Source organism: Urocampus carinirostris, chromosome 14 (genome assembly GCF_059441175.1).
Source record: "Urocampus carinirostris isolate Australia breed hairy pipefish chromosome 14, RoL_Ucar_1.0, whole genome shotgun sequence".
In the NCBI taxonomy this organism is placed as follows: Eukaryota; Metazoa; Chordata; class Actinopteri; order Syngnathiformes; family Syngnathidae; genus Urocampus; species Urocampus carinirostris.
In genome coordinates, this window is record NC_142362.1 from 34,424,609 (window position 1) to 34,437,835 (window position 13,227).

At 39.9% G+C, this 13,227-nt stretch overlaps 1 protein-coding gene across 1 annotated transcript in view; it reads left to right on the top strand.

Annotated features, from left to right (window-relative positions):
- Positions 1 to 13,227, top strand: part of LOC148353277 (partitioning defective 3 homolog B-like) — a 246,345-nt gene that overhangs the window by 12,090 nt on the left and 221,028 nt on the right. Inside the window, exon 3 of the mRNA XM_088352348.1 lies at positions 8,416 to 8,517. Coding sequence (XP_088208474.1) covers positions 8,416 to 8,517 — 102 coding nt within the window. The remainder of the gene's footprint in view (positions 1 to 8,415; positions 8,518 to 13,227) is intronic.

A 13,227-nucleotide genomic window follows, 5' to 3' on the forward strand; every position in this document is an offset into this window, starting at 1 on the left:
TTGCTCTGGCGCACCCTGGCGGCCGTTAGAAAAATTGGCCGCATTGTCGCACAAGCTGCAGGGACTGAACTGCATTTGAACTTATCTTGCAGTATTTACAAAAAAATCAGTTATGTGGGCAAATTATTTTAATCTTCTAAAAATGTTACTTAAATGATAAATATAAGCATGGTTTTGGACAAGTAAATTGCCTAAAACCCAGGTTTTTTTTTGGGGGGGGGGGGGGGGGGGGGTCTCCGTCCTGGTTTATTCCTGGACGCTGGCTATTTCAGCTGAAAATGAAAATCTCCATTCTGATCCCTGTATTTAGCACTGGCTTTGAATATTTTAGGTTAAACTCTTAACATTGTACACTTGGTTTCACAATTTGCACATTTTTTAATTGTTGATTTTCAAAATGACAAATCATTGTTATATTTTCTTTCTTCTTTTTTGTCTTTCTGTCTAAATTTCTGTCTTTCTGTTTTTCTCACTTTCTGGATATTTGTCATTTTCATTTTCTGAATTTCTGTCTATCGTTCTTAATTTTGGGATTTCTGCCTTTCTTTCCTTCTCATTTTCTGTCTGTTGGTCGGTCGGTCGGTCGGTCTGTCTGAATTTCCTTCCTCTCTCACCCCCTGCCTCCCTGCTGAATTGAATGATTTGTGCCACAGCTATAATTGAATCCTTTAATAAATTATACATTCTTAAAGTATAATGTACATTTTTATACCTTAAGATTAAAGACTTATTGTGTTCTTATGTGCCAGTCAGTTTTAATTAAATGAGTGAACATCCTTGTTTCTTGGTGGCTGCAACAGCCACATTTTACTGCAAAATTTCTCAGAGACAAAAGTTCTGCAGGTGCGTTTTCCTGGAGCTGTCTATTGATGTCCCTGCCTCTTCTATTAATTACATTTCATGGCATTGTTTTCTTCCTGCTTAGGTGAATGTCATCCCTTGTTGAGCACATTTAGCATATGAGTTGACTCCTTTGTGTCTGCTTTCCCCCTCAGCTTAATTCTTTGTAACCTTGTGTTAGAATAGTTAATATTTGCTATTTTTAGCTTGCAACTGTACAATTATTGTCTGTTAGTTGGTCAGACGAGTAGAATTTTTTGTTTATGTGCTCACACATGTTAACATTGCCAGTTTTTTGCTGTCTTCTTGCCTGTGTATGAATTCACGTGCTATTCAAATCATATTTTAAAATCAGTCGCTGAGACAGCTCACTAGTTGTTTATTTCCATGACATCTGCTCCTGCGAGTCGGTGTATTTGTTCCTATATTTAAAATAGTTGCCTGCTTATTTCCTATCGAAAACATTGACGCTTTGGCTAATTAGCTGTGTCTTTCGACATGCACACATCAAGACAAAGGCAAGTTTGCTTTTGGACATTTGACTACATCAGCACTGTAAAATATTTTTTTGTGTCTGTGGGTTTGGATTGCGTAAAGCAAAATGTACAATATAAATAAAATAGTGTTTCCCTTTTGAATCAAATTTTTGGGTAATTGAGGAACAAAATAAATATCAATGCAAGTTGTAAAACTAAAAAATATACAAAAACTGTCGTGTATAAATACAGAAGTGCGGTTGTAAAAGTGATTTTTCTGGGTAGTTGCCAGGCTTGTTGGCACGTTCCTTAATGATGTACATCCGAAAGATAAGATGTGCCGTTACACACCTTGATTTATCAGGCTTAGTTTTTGCATCGCCCTTTGCTTTAAAGTTATTACAGCTGCGGTTGATGGTGGACGCATCAGGTTAGCACTGCTCGTTCTATGCGTTTATACTGTCATTGGCGTCGGTATTAAGAGTATTGTTAATTATTAATTTTACAATTCTAACCATTTTAACATAGTTAGAAGTAAAGCAGCCGAGTCCTGCCATGGCCGGGCATTATACCGGCGGGCGGAGACGTAACTGCGTGAGATTCTTGCTCAAAGATGTTGTGGCAATTTCGGAGGGAATGTCAAGGACGGATTTTATTAACAAGTTTGTTGAAAAGATTCTGAAGTTTAAAAAGGAGGAGGTACATGCTGTCATAAAAATGACTTCTGGCAAAGGCTTTGATGTGAGTTTTGAAACGGCAGCTCTTTATCAAGAGTTTTGGAATCGCTTTGAGGGAGTGAGGTCCCAGTTTTCAGGATTTACAGTGGAGAAGCTGACTGATAATGCTAACAAGATTGTCGTTGTTAGAATGTTTAGTGAAATAATCAGTGCTGATGACGTCTGTTATTGGTTGAGTAGATACTGCTCAGTAAAAGGCCAGGCTATGAAGGTGAGGTGTGAGAAAGGCTATTGGAACGGTGCCTGGAGGGTACCAGTCCAACTACGGCAAGATCCTCAGGGCTTTCAGGGACTGAAACAAATTCCGTCGACTATATTCCTGGGGGAAAACCGTGGCTTTATCCACTATCAAGGGCAACCGAAACTCTGTCGCAAATGTGGTGAGCATGGGCATCTGGCTGAGGTATGTGATCAAATTTTTTGTGGAAAGTGCAGAACAATTGGACATTCCTTTGAGGAATGTATCAATAGCAGAAAATGCAATCTCTGTGGAGAAACGAATCACCTCTTTAGAAACTGCCCGAATTCATTTGCTAACAAATTGAAAGCTAGGAAGGCAGTTAACAAAGACAACAAAGACAATGAAATGATGTCAGACAACATAGATAATGAAATGAATAAATGTCACAAAGACAATGAAGTGAACAAAGATAACAAAGACAATGAAATTAATAAAGTCATGGAAATACAAAATGAAAATGAACAAGAAATTAATGAAGTTATAGAAATACCCAATGAAGATGAACAGGAAATGAATAAAGTTATGGAAATACCCAATGAAATTGATCAAGAAATGCACAAAGAAATTGGACAAGACAAACAAATTGAAAAAACAGATGTACCTACCAAAACCCCTGGAGCAGAGACCAGAGAATCAAAATTGAAACAGGAAGAACCTGGAAATTCTAATTCGATTTCTCATAAAATACCTGAATTTGGACATGACAAACGAATAGAAAAAGCAACTGCCACTCCGAAAACACATATTAATCAGGAAGGGCCTGGAAGAGAGTTCAAATTAGCAAATTTGTTTGCTACGCCATTGCCGGGATTTGGAGAAGACAAACAAATCGAAAAGGCGAATGACTCTCCAAAAACCCATACGGGCACTGGAAAGAGGAGTAAAAGTAAGACAAAATTGGGAGTGGTGAAAAAACCAGAAACAAAGATAAGAGATTTAGAAGAAAGCCTATTGCCGGTGAATAAGCCCACAAGGGAACTGTATGAAGTTGAGACGGAGGAAGTCGGGGAGGGAAAAAATCTGACCCTTTGTGGGCAAGGAAGTAAGAGCCCCCTTGATAGGTCCTCTGGCTCACCCCCTAACCCAGAAAAAAGGGGAAGACCTGGAACCACAGACAGAGAGTCAGAGGGTCCCAAAGTTTTCCCCGGTGAGTCTCAAAATGAGGTACTACTCTTAAGTGATGTGTCTGACACAGGTGACACTCTCGATGATCTCGATGATCACCAAAGAATGGACTCAGATCCCCCGGTTTTGTCTAACTAGTTTTAATACTTTAACAACAATTATGAACATTACATTCTCTACTATCAATGTGAGAAGTGTGAGATCAAAGGTTAAGGCTCACAGTGTTTTATCATTCTTAAAAACTATCAAAACAGATGTGTTTTTACTACAGGAATGCTGCATCCCCTTTCTAAAAAATTGTAAACAGTGGGAAGAGATTTGGCCATATCCGTCATTATGGAGTGGCTCGAATGAAAACCGTAACGATGGGGTAGCCATTTTAATAAACAACCCTCAACTCATCATAAAGGGGAGTACTGTGATGAGAGACGGACGCGCAATCTTAGCAAGACTTTCTTATATAGGGAATGATTTTAACCTCATTAACATATACGGCCATGCCGACAGACAACTCAGGTACGAACTTTTAGAGGACATCCAGTCGCATATGCTAGGCCATCAACCACTAATCGTGGGAGGAGATTTTAATTGCATCCTAAGTAGGAAGGATAGAAAGAGGAACGATGAGGAGTTTAAAGTAGATAAAACATCAACTTTATTACAAGACATGTGCCGGACATTTAAACTGGTGGACTGTTTCAAATCCATACATCCAGGAGAGGAGGGCTTCACCTGGTTCAGTAGTGACAATGCCAGAGCCTCTCGAATAGACTACATATTTACGAGGGGTTTAGCACAGAGTGATGCAAGATTAATTCCAGTTTTTTTTTCGGATCACTTGCTACTGTCCTGCTCTTTCTCATTTCCTTCAGGTATGACTGTTGGGAAGGGTTTGTGGAAGTTAAACTGCTCCCTGCTGGAGGATGAGGCTCTAGCCGCACAATACAGGGAGCTGTACAAAGACTGGCAGACCCTTCAAGACTCGTATGATTCACGAGCACAATGGTGGGAAATGACAAAGAAACGAACACAGACCTTTTTTAAAAATGCAGGGAAAAACAAGAAACTTAAAGAGATGAAACGCATGTCGGGACTACAAAGAAGACTCCAACGCTATTTCATCCTAACAGAAAAGGGGATGGACTTTAATGATGAAATCAAAGAGACCAAACAAGAACTAAACGCTTTGGCGGAAATAAAGAGCAAAGGCATCATAATAAGAAGCAGAGAAAGAGAAATAGAAGAAGGGGAAAAATGTACACGCTACTTTTTAAAAAAAATTATGGGCAAAAATGAGGGGATTTTTAAACTTCAAAACGAAAACGGGCAAATAACAAAGGAAAGTAGTGAAATAACCAGATTGGTCGAAGAATACTACAAAAAATTATTTGAAAAGAAAGAAACATATGAGAATGAAATGGGGCATGTATTAGATCATATTTCAAGATCAGTGCGTCAAGACCCCTTTTTAACATCGGACTTTACCCAAGACCAAATGAATGATTGCATAAAGACTATGAAAAAAGGCAAATCACCCGGGGAGGACGGACTCAACCTCGAATTTTACCGGACTTTTTGGGATATTTTAGCACCAGATCTGTTAACTGTTTTTAACGAATTTTCCAGTCGAGACCATATGCCAGACAGTTTCAGAATAGGGATAGTTACTCTATTGCACAAAAAAGGAGACAAAATTGACTTAAAAAACTGGCGACCCATAACGCTTTTAAACGTGGACTGTAAAATTTTCAGCAAGCTTCTAGCAACACGAATGTCTGTTGTCTTGGGAGACTTGGTTGATCCAGACCAAACCTGTGCCATTGTGGGAAGGAAGATCAGCGACAGTCTCATGCTGATCCGTGACACCATTTGTTATGCAAGAGACAGAAACATGCGACTAGCGGTCCTAAACCTAGACTTTGAAAAAGCCTTTGATCGAGTCTCGCACCAATACCTCTTCAGGGTATTGCAAAAATGTGGTTTTCCCCAAAAATACATCAAGTGGGTAGGACTGCTATACCGAGACATCTACAGCAAATTCATGATTAACGGGAATTTATCGGAAGCAATCGAGATCAACTGCGGTGTACGTCAAGGTTGCCCTATGTCTCCCCTTCTCTATGTTCTTTGCATTGAACCTTTGGCACAAATGTTAAGAAAAGATAACATCAATATCCCAGGAAGTGGGGGACAAATTACCAAGTGTGTTTTGTACATGGATGATTTTAATATTTTGTGTACTGACCGCGCATCTGTTGAAAGAGCCCTTGACTTGACTGACCTGTTTGGGAGGGCGTCTGGGTCAAGGCTAAATAGAGAAAAATCACAAGTGAAGTTTTATGGAATGTGGAAAGAGACAGAAAAGGCAGGACTCCCGCTGACGGTGTTAAAGACAGACCAGAAAATCCTAGGGATAAAATTCAATGCGGATGGAGGAGGCGAGACCAACTGGGATGACGTGACAAGGAAAGTTAAGCAAAAACTTGTTTTTTGGTCACTAAGAAAACTGACAATAGAGGGGAAGGTCCTAATCATCAAAGCGATCATCCTCCCAATGCTTTTGTCAATCAGTTTAATTTTTATGCCTAAAAGAAACGTGCTGTTACAACTGGACCGAGCCATCTTTCGCTTTGTCTGGGGCTCAAAGTGGGAAAGGATAAAAAGAGATACAATGAAAAAGAAAAAGGAAAAAGGGGGGAAAGGAGTGCCTGACCTCCAGCTTTTCCTGGGAAGCAAATATGTCTCTCTCCACTTCCAAAACGCTGTGGGCCCACCCAACAACCCGAAAAGTCAAGCAATGACCCGTTTTTGGATGGGCTCATATTTGCGGAAGCTAAAGCTTGTACCAGACAATCGTTTGATTCCAGTTTCGTTTAACTTGCCACCAACACATCTCTTTATTCGGGATTTTTTGAAGAAGTTTGATTTGGAAACACAAGAATGTCACACTTTACAAAACCACAGGGCCCTTATTGCTATTGTGCAAGAGCGGGCTACAGTAAGCCCTGTGCGGTGGCTTGCGTTTGGCGAATCCACAACGGTTTGGAGCAACGTCAATCATCCTGCCCTCCCAAACAGACTACGAGACTTGTCATGGATGGTGGCTCATGAAGTTCTCCCAGTCAGAGCTGTAATGTACCACCGAGGAATGTCAGCGACTTCGACGTGCCCTCGACCTGGCTGTGGCGCCCAGGAGTCGGTGAGGCACCTTTTTTGTGAGTGCAGCGCTGCCCAGGTCTTGTGGACAATGGCCGAACAACTAGGAAAGTTCCCGGACTTGCCAGCAGGAGAGGTCCCTGATGCACAGTACGTGCTTTACGGGGTGAGTCGGTCGAGGAGGCCTCGGAACGACTGCCAGGGACTGGCTCACTCTCGCCGCCATCAAGGACGCCATCTGGACCTCCAGAAACCTGCTGGTATGGAGGTGCAGGCAGATCCCCCCCGTGGCTGTGCTCCAAATGGCTGCAGATACCATACAATCTGCGAGCGGCGGGCCTAGGACGCAGCCATAAAGAAGACTCGTCTGCACCCACCCGGAGGGGGGAGCCGGAGCTACACTGTGGGAGTCCCGGCAGCAACGGCCTGGGTTGTGGAACCCAGAAGGGAGAGGACCCACGCAGAAGGGAAAGGACCCACACAGAGGACTGGAAGAATGCTGCTTGGGAGGGTGGGATGGCAGAGCTATGCCCTTGCACAATAGTATTGCCTTTTACACGCTGGTTAACTACTGTTAAAAGAAAATAACTCTGAAATTGTTTAATTGATGTAGAAAATGTCAGGAAAAAATGTTAAAACGTCATATCGTCACGTCATATTGTCAAATATAAAAAAATTGTGAATATGCTTGATGGCTGTGTTTTGCTGCTGTTGGTGTCGGTGGATTTGTTCAGACCGAGGACAATCGACTTTGGCCTGGACGGATCTATTGACACTAACAAAGATGTTATATAATGAAATTGTGAATATGTTTGATTTTCGAGAAGGTTTGTTCAAACCTCACTTTGTGTTTGCTGTTAAAAACGTAATATTGGAATATAATATTGTGAATGTGCTTAATTGCTGTTGAGATTGTCATGATTGTTTTCTGTTTTTAGTGTCAATAAATTTGTTCAAACCAAAAAAAAAAATGCCACATGTTTTGTTAATTTGTATTAGTTCCTCCTAAATTAAACACATCTTCTTGCAGTTTGAACTTTTTTTCTTGAATAAGGGTAGCTTAAACATAATTAGAGGAAGTGATATATACGTAATGGTAACAGGAACTAACTTTAACAATCTCTTATCTGATGCTAGCACAAATGTATACCTTTTAAATTGCTGCTAGAAGAAAAAACATCAAAATAGTATTATTAGTCTATTGCTTTCAAGTTTAAGTTTTCAGTTCTAATCAAAAAGTTTGAGCTATAACTGAATGATGACTTGCCATGTGTTTGTTCTTTTAGAAATATCAGATGTCTCCAGAGTAATGGTCCAATGTCAATTTCCAACTTCTTCTTCTTGTTCTTTCACCTGTATTTTTTACACATTGTCTATGATGGATCATGCGAAACTGCAATTTGGTTGAGATTTGCTTTTAGTTGTTTACATCAACCACTGATAGACATGAGCCAGGATAGATGATTTTTATTATTTAAAACTAACCCCTATAGTCAAAATAAAACATAAGAAATGCCCACATACTACAAGGGAAATGAAAAAAAAAAAAAATCATATTTTGATTAACACATGGTCTTTTAATAGTGAAGGTGTATGTTGATGCGTTTGAATACACAATATTTGTCATTTTGCCCTCGCCCTGTCCTGGTAAACAATTAAATATGTGTACACGGCTGCCCTCTACAGTGTGTCTGTCATTAATCACACAGCTAACTGCGGATACAATGAGGCAGTAATAATGTTAAAGTACAGTAAAACAGTTGGGATCTTTTGGTGTCTGGAATAATATTAAACAAAACATTTGTGGTAACTACCATGCATTTGGCTTTATCTTGTTAAGGAAGGGGAGTTTGTGGTTCAGATCCACCACATTGAGTACTGCGATGGAGGAATTCTGGATCCTGATGACATACTTGGTGATCTTGTAGAGGATAAGGACAAGGTAAGATCTTGCTAAATATGCTCTCCTAAAGCCAATTATTTCACTTTTTTTGTGTGCGCATGTTTCAACAGAATCAACATGTCCTCTATTTCAATTTGTTTACATGTGTTTGTCCACACTTAAGGGAGCCTTGATCCCTCATGGCAAGTTGCTTCCATACCTTGACTTAGACAGTACTGTCACAAAAAGTACATTTTCCACACAATTAGTGATGTGTGACCTCACTGAAATGCGAACTGTACCAGCCTGAATTGTGTTTTGTGACTCCTCATATGACATGACTGTGTCAGAGCTTTTAATTCAGTTTTTTTTTTTATAGAACTTTCCATATTATACGGTTCAGCTTTAATAAATATCCCAAATATGAATTTCTCCTCACTCACAGGCATGTATATATATATATATATATATATATATATATATATATATATGTATAATATATATACGTAACCGCGGTGTACGTGTCCCACCAAAGATCCACATTCACGCTGGACTGGATGATGAGGTTTATTATTATTATAGTTTCTGCAAATGGATGAGTCACAACATTAGCTTTTCTGCTGGCTTTGATTTCTTTGATCTCATTGCAGTTCTCTCTGGTAAGACTGCCAACAAAGCATATCAAAGAGCTTTCTTTTCACTTTACATAAAATACATTTTAGAATATCACAATACATTTTTACATCTTTACATTTTAACAAGATACTTTTAACAAGAGATCGTATAGTGGATTTTTAACGTTTACAACGGATTCAACATATTTTTCTTTCGTCTGAATTTTAACCAACATCATCCTTTTTTACTGTATATGAGAAAATAGAAATAAAAAAATTAATGAGTATAAAAACGGGTACAATTTACCTGCAAATGGATGAGTCACAACATTAGCTTTTCTGCTGGCTTTGATCTCTTTGATCTCTACAAGGGGAATTCATATTTTAGTAAAACAGAAACAAAACGAAAATAAACCTAAACAGCTTGACAATATCAATCACATTACTGTGCATGTTGAGAGATTTGTCAGCTGGGGTTATAATGTTTAAAATTAACTTCTTTTGTGGAGCACCAAAAGATGTGTCTTACCATTGCAGTTCTCTCTGGTAAGACTGCCAACAAACCCCGCCTCCCGGTCACATGTCAGAAGCCAACACCAAACCCCCTCCCCATACCAGCACATAGCACTTTTGGGCTAATCATTGCAGGACATTTACCAAAAACTATACACATATTTCAGCAGGAATTTCAATAAAACAAAAGTTATTATTACACCCGTTACATATATATGTCACAACCAACTCTTTACTGTGACATATTGAATCAATTGTGAAGCTCTTCCTCCATGTATATTGACTTTTATGAAAAATCATGCCCTCTTGCAGTACCTTCGGGAACGGTGCATTCGCAATGATCGCAGCAAGGCTTTAGGGCTAGGACCTTAGCTTGGCCTTTTGGCTGAGAGTAAGGCCCAATCCCATTTCTCTCACTCGGCCCTGAGGACCCTCCAGTGAGGTCCCTCGAAGAGGAGTGCCCTCCGCGAGTGAAGTGCAAAGCGGAGATGGCTTGGACAAGACTTGCAAGGTTCCACCCCTGTCCAGGAGATGGCGGTAATATTAATTGGCTGTAGACCTCAGTGACGTATTGGTCTACGTCACATGTAAACAACTCGAGTCTCAACTTGTAGTGTGTCAGTTGGAGAGTTCGTGCAACGTTAAAAATGCCCGCTACTGCTGTGTTATTACCGATTGCCTGAAAGGTCATCATCTTTTCCGTGTCTCCAATAAACGGAGGAGAAATGTGCTATACTGAAGACAGCTTCGGCGCTATGTAGTGCTGATTCATCTTTACAAGGTACGTACACTCATTAAAAAAATGACCCGTTCGGTCAAATACAGTAAAAGTTAACATACAATGCACGTTCACATAATACCTTATGTTTGTGTAGACATAAATGGCAATCTACTTATTAGTATCTTAATGCCATTTTATGACATATAGTAGGGGTCTTTAGTGTGTGACATGATGAAAAGTAAACAAACACAAGAACAGTCCACCTGACCCTTAAGCTGACATAATATCGTCACCAAACTTCCCTGTACGACCCAAAAACCTTGGTTCATAAGGAATTTAATTCAAAAGAGTTGTCATTGGATATAAAAAAGCTCATTTCAACATGTTTTCATGATGCTTACATCATCTATGCCCACATTTATGTCTAAATTGTCTGTTATCTATTGTGTTCCAGAGTGGCTGTCCCATAAGCGTGGACAGGTTGGACAGGAATGTTCCCATCCTGTGCTTATGGTTCGATGTGAAGTCAAAACTCATTCAGGACTTAAGGTTGAGCAAGAAGGTCATGTGGGCCCTGCAGGAGCTGCTAAAGAGGGAACAGGGCCATGGCTGGAGGGCCTATACTGGCTGGCCCACGGTCTGTCCTACCGTGTGGTGTCACGGGTCTTCAGGGTTCCCAGGTCCACGATACACAGAATTGTCCACAGTTAATATGGAATAAATTGCCCAAAAGCCATGTTTTAGGCTTTGGAAGTCAGACCCACATTTGCATTCCGTGCTTTTCTGCATTACTATTCAATAAACATCTTTATTTTGAGTAACACCTTGGTGGTTTATTTCATAATGATGTGAGATACTGTGTGTGAACTATGTGACTGTTGGACAGAAAACAACTACAAATCACTCCAGTTTAAATAATAGTTTACTTTCAGAAAAACAAAATCACATTGGGCCGAAATACATAATAGTAAATAAATAATATGTCACAAATTGTAACAAAAATATACCAATACTTCCATAAAGCTGGAAAACACAAACTGGAACTTCATTGAGTTCTTAATAAAATAAAATATTTTCCTTTTATAAAACAAAGGGAAACATTGCAGGGATGTCACTGTTCTGGAAATTTGTCCACGAGCTTCCCAAAAAGGACGGGAACCGCTCAGTTTTGGCCACAGTTTCCTCGAGCCTTTTCCTCACTCCGGCAGACTCCGCTTTCAAAAAGTCAAGGAGTGTATCGTGCTTCCTTTTTTTTCTGGGTGATTTGGGGTTTGGCGCCGGATTAGAAGATGCCAACGACGTGCCCGTCGGTGTGGATGGCGTGGTAGCTGTGATGGTGGCCAGCTCTTCCACGGGACGTTCTACATTGGCCTTTAGGTTGGGTGGAAAAAACAAGAATTACTTAATGCTTGTGTATTGCACAAAAACAACTGTGTATAGGATGCTCAACAAGTTGATGTGAGAAATTATAGGATGTGTTCTGGATAATTATTTGATAGTGAATAGATACACAAAATTGACATGTTATTCTTATGGCTGTAAGAGCCTTCTATTGGCCAGCATCACATATGCTTTAGAATTGTCTCCACATTTGGACAACATTTTGAAAAGGTAATTAGTTTACTTAATATGTGTTTACAGAGAAGGCAGTGGACTGTGTGATAGTAATTTGTTTCAACTGTATTTCCACGTGAAATTCGGAGACATTACTCATAATGCATGATGAAAACTAATGCATTCTGATCTCACATGAAATAATCATATTGTAAATAAAACACGACACCCGAAATTGTGTGCAGTAAACAAGCGCGTATGTCCAGAACGTTATTCTGACTATGCTCCTTTAGCGACTGGCCATGTACATGTAAAAGCACGACTCGTTTAAGATACAAACAGGGATGGGCTGAACCGTGATTTTCTGCAGTTATCCTACTTTAGAGTTTGTAGCGTGAAGATTATTTTTTGGCAGCTCCCTTGGTAGATTTGTGCACTTCGTAAAGTAGCGATTTTGCAATGTTCATGTTTTAACGCGAAAATACGATTTTCTATTGCATTTACGTCCAACTAAGATATCTCAATACATTTTGTTGCAAATACATGCGTGGTTGTGGAAAACTACTTACATTTGTGCGGTTCCTTTCCGGGCATGTTTGTTGATATTGAGAATTCGCAAAGCCTTCTGGGTAGTCACTTCGCCGCCAAGTGAGGTAGGGAGCCCCCTCGGTCTTGAAGTGGTTACGACATGGTTTGAGGTCACTTCTGCCTCGGACTTGAGAGTATCGGGACACACTCCATTTTCACGTGAACGCGCAAACCGAGTGACTAGGGCACATAGCGAGTGAAAGTGCGAAGAATGGGACTCGGCCTAAGTGTCCCGGCTCCTAGGCTTTGTAGCATATTATGAACTGACCGATAACGGATAATGGATAATGAATAACGAAGATAGAACAATAACCCTTAAAAACCCCCCCTCTTGTGGCCAAGTTATGAACAACAGACGAGGAAGTTTGATTCTTCACACTTTTCACCTAGTTTCCTTATTCTTAAATACAGTACTGTAGGATTAAAAATCAACGCTACGGCGTTCACAGAATATTAATGGTTAATTTGATTTTTTTATCGCTCCTAAACATATACCGTATTTTCCGCACTATATGGCGCACCATGTTATAAGGCGCACCTTCAATGAATGATATATTTTAAAACTTATGCCATACATAAGACGCACCCCATTATAAGGCGCTATAAGTGCATGCTGGTTTAAGATCAGGTAATTGTGCAATTTTGTAATTGTAATCCTGTGCAGTCCTTCGAGACATTTTTGGGATTAAGGGCTATTTACGGTAAATAAATGTGACGACTTGACTACAGTAGAGAATGTAGTTACTTTATGCAACCTCTAGATGTTGCCACGCTCAAGGG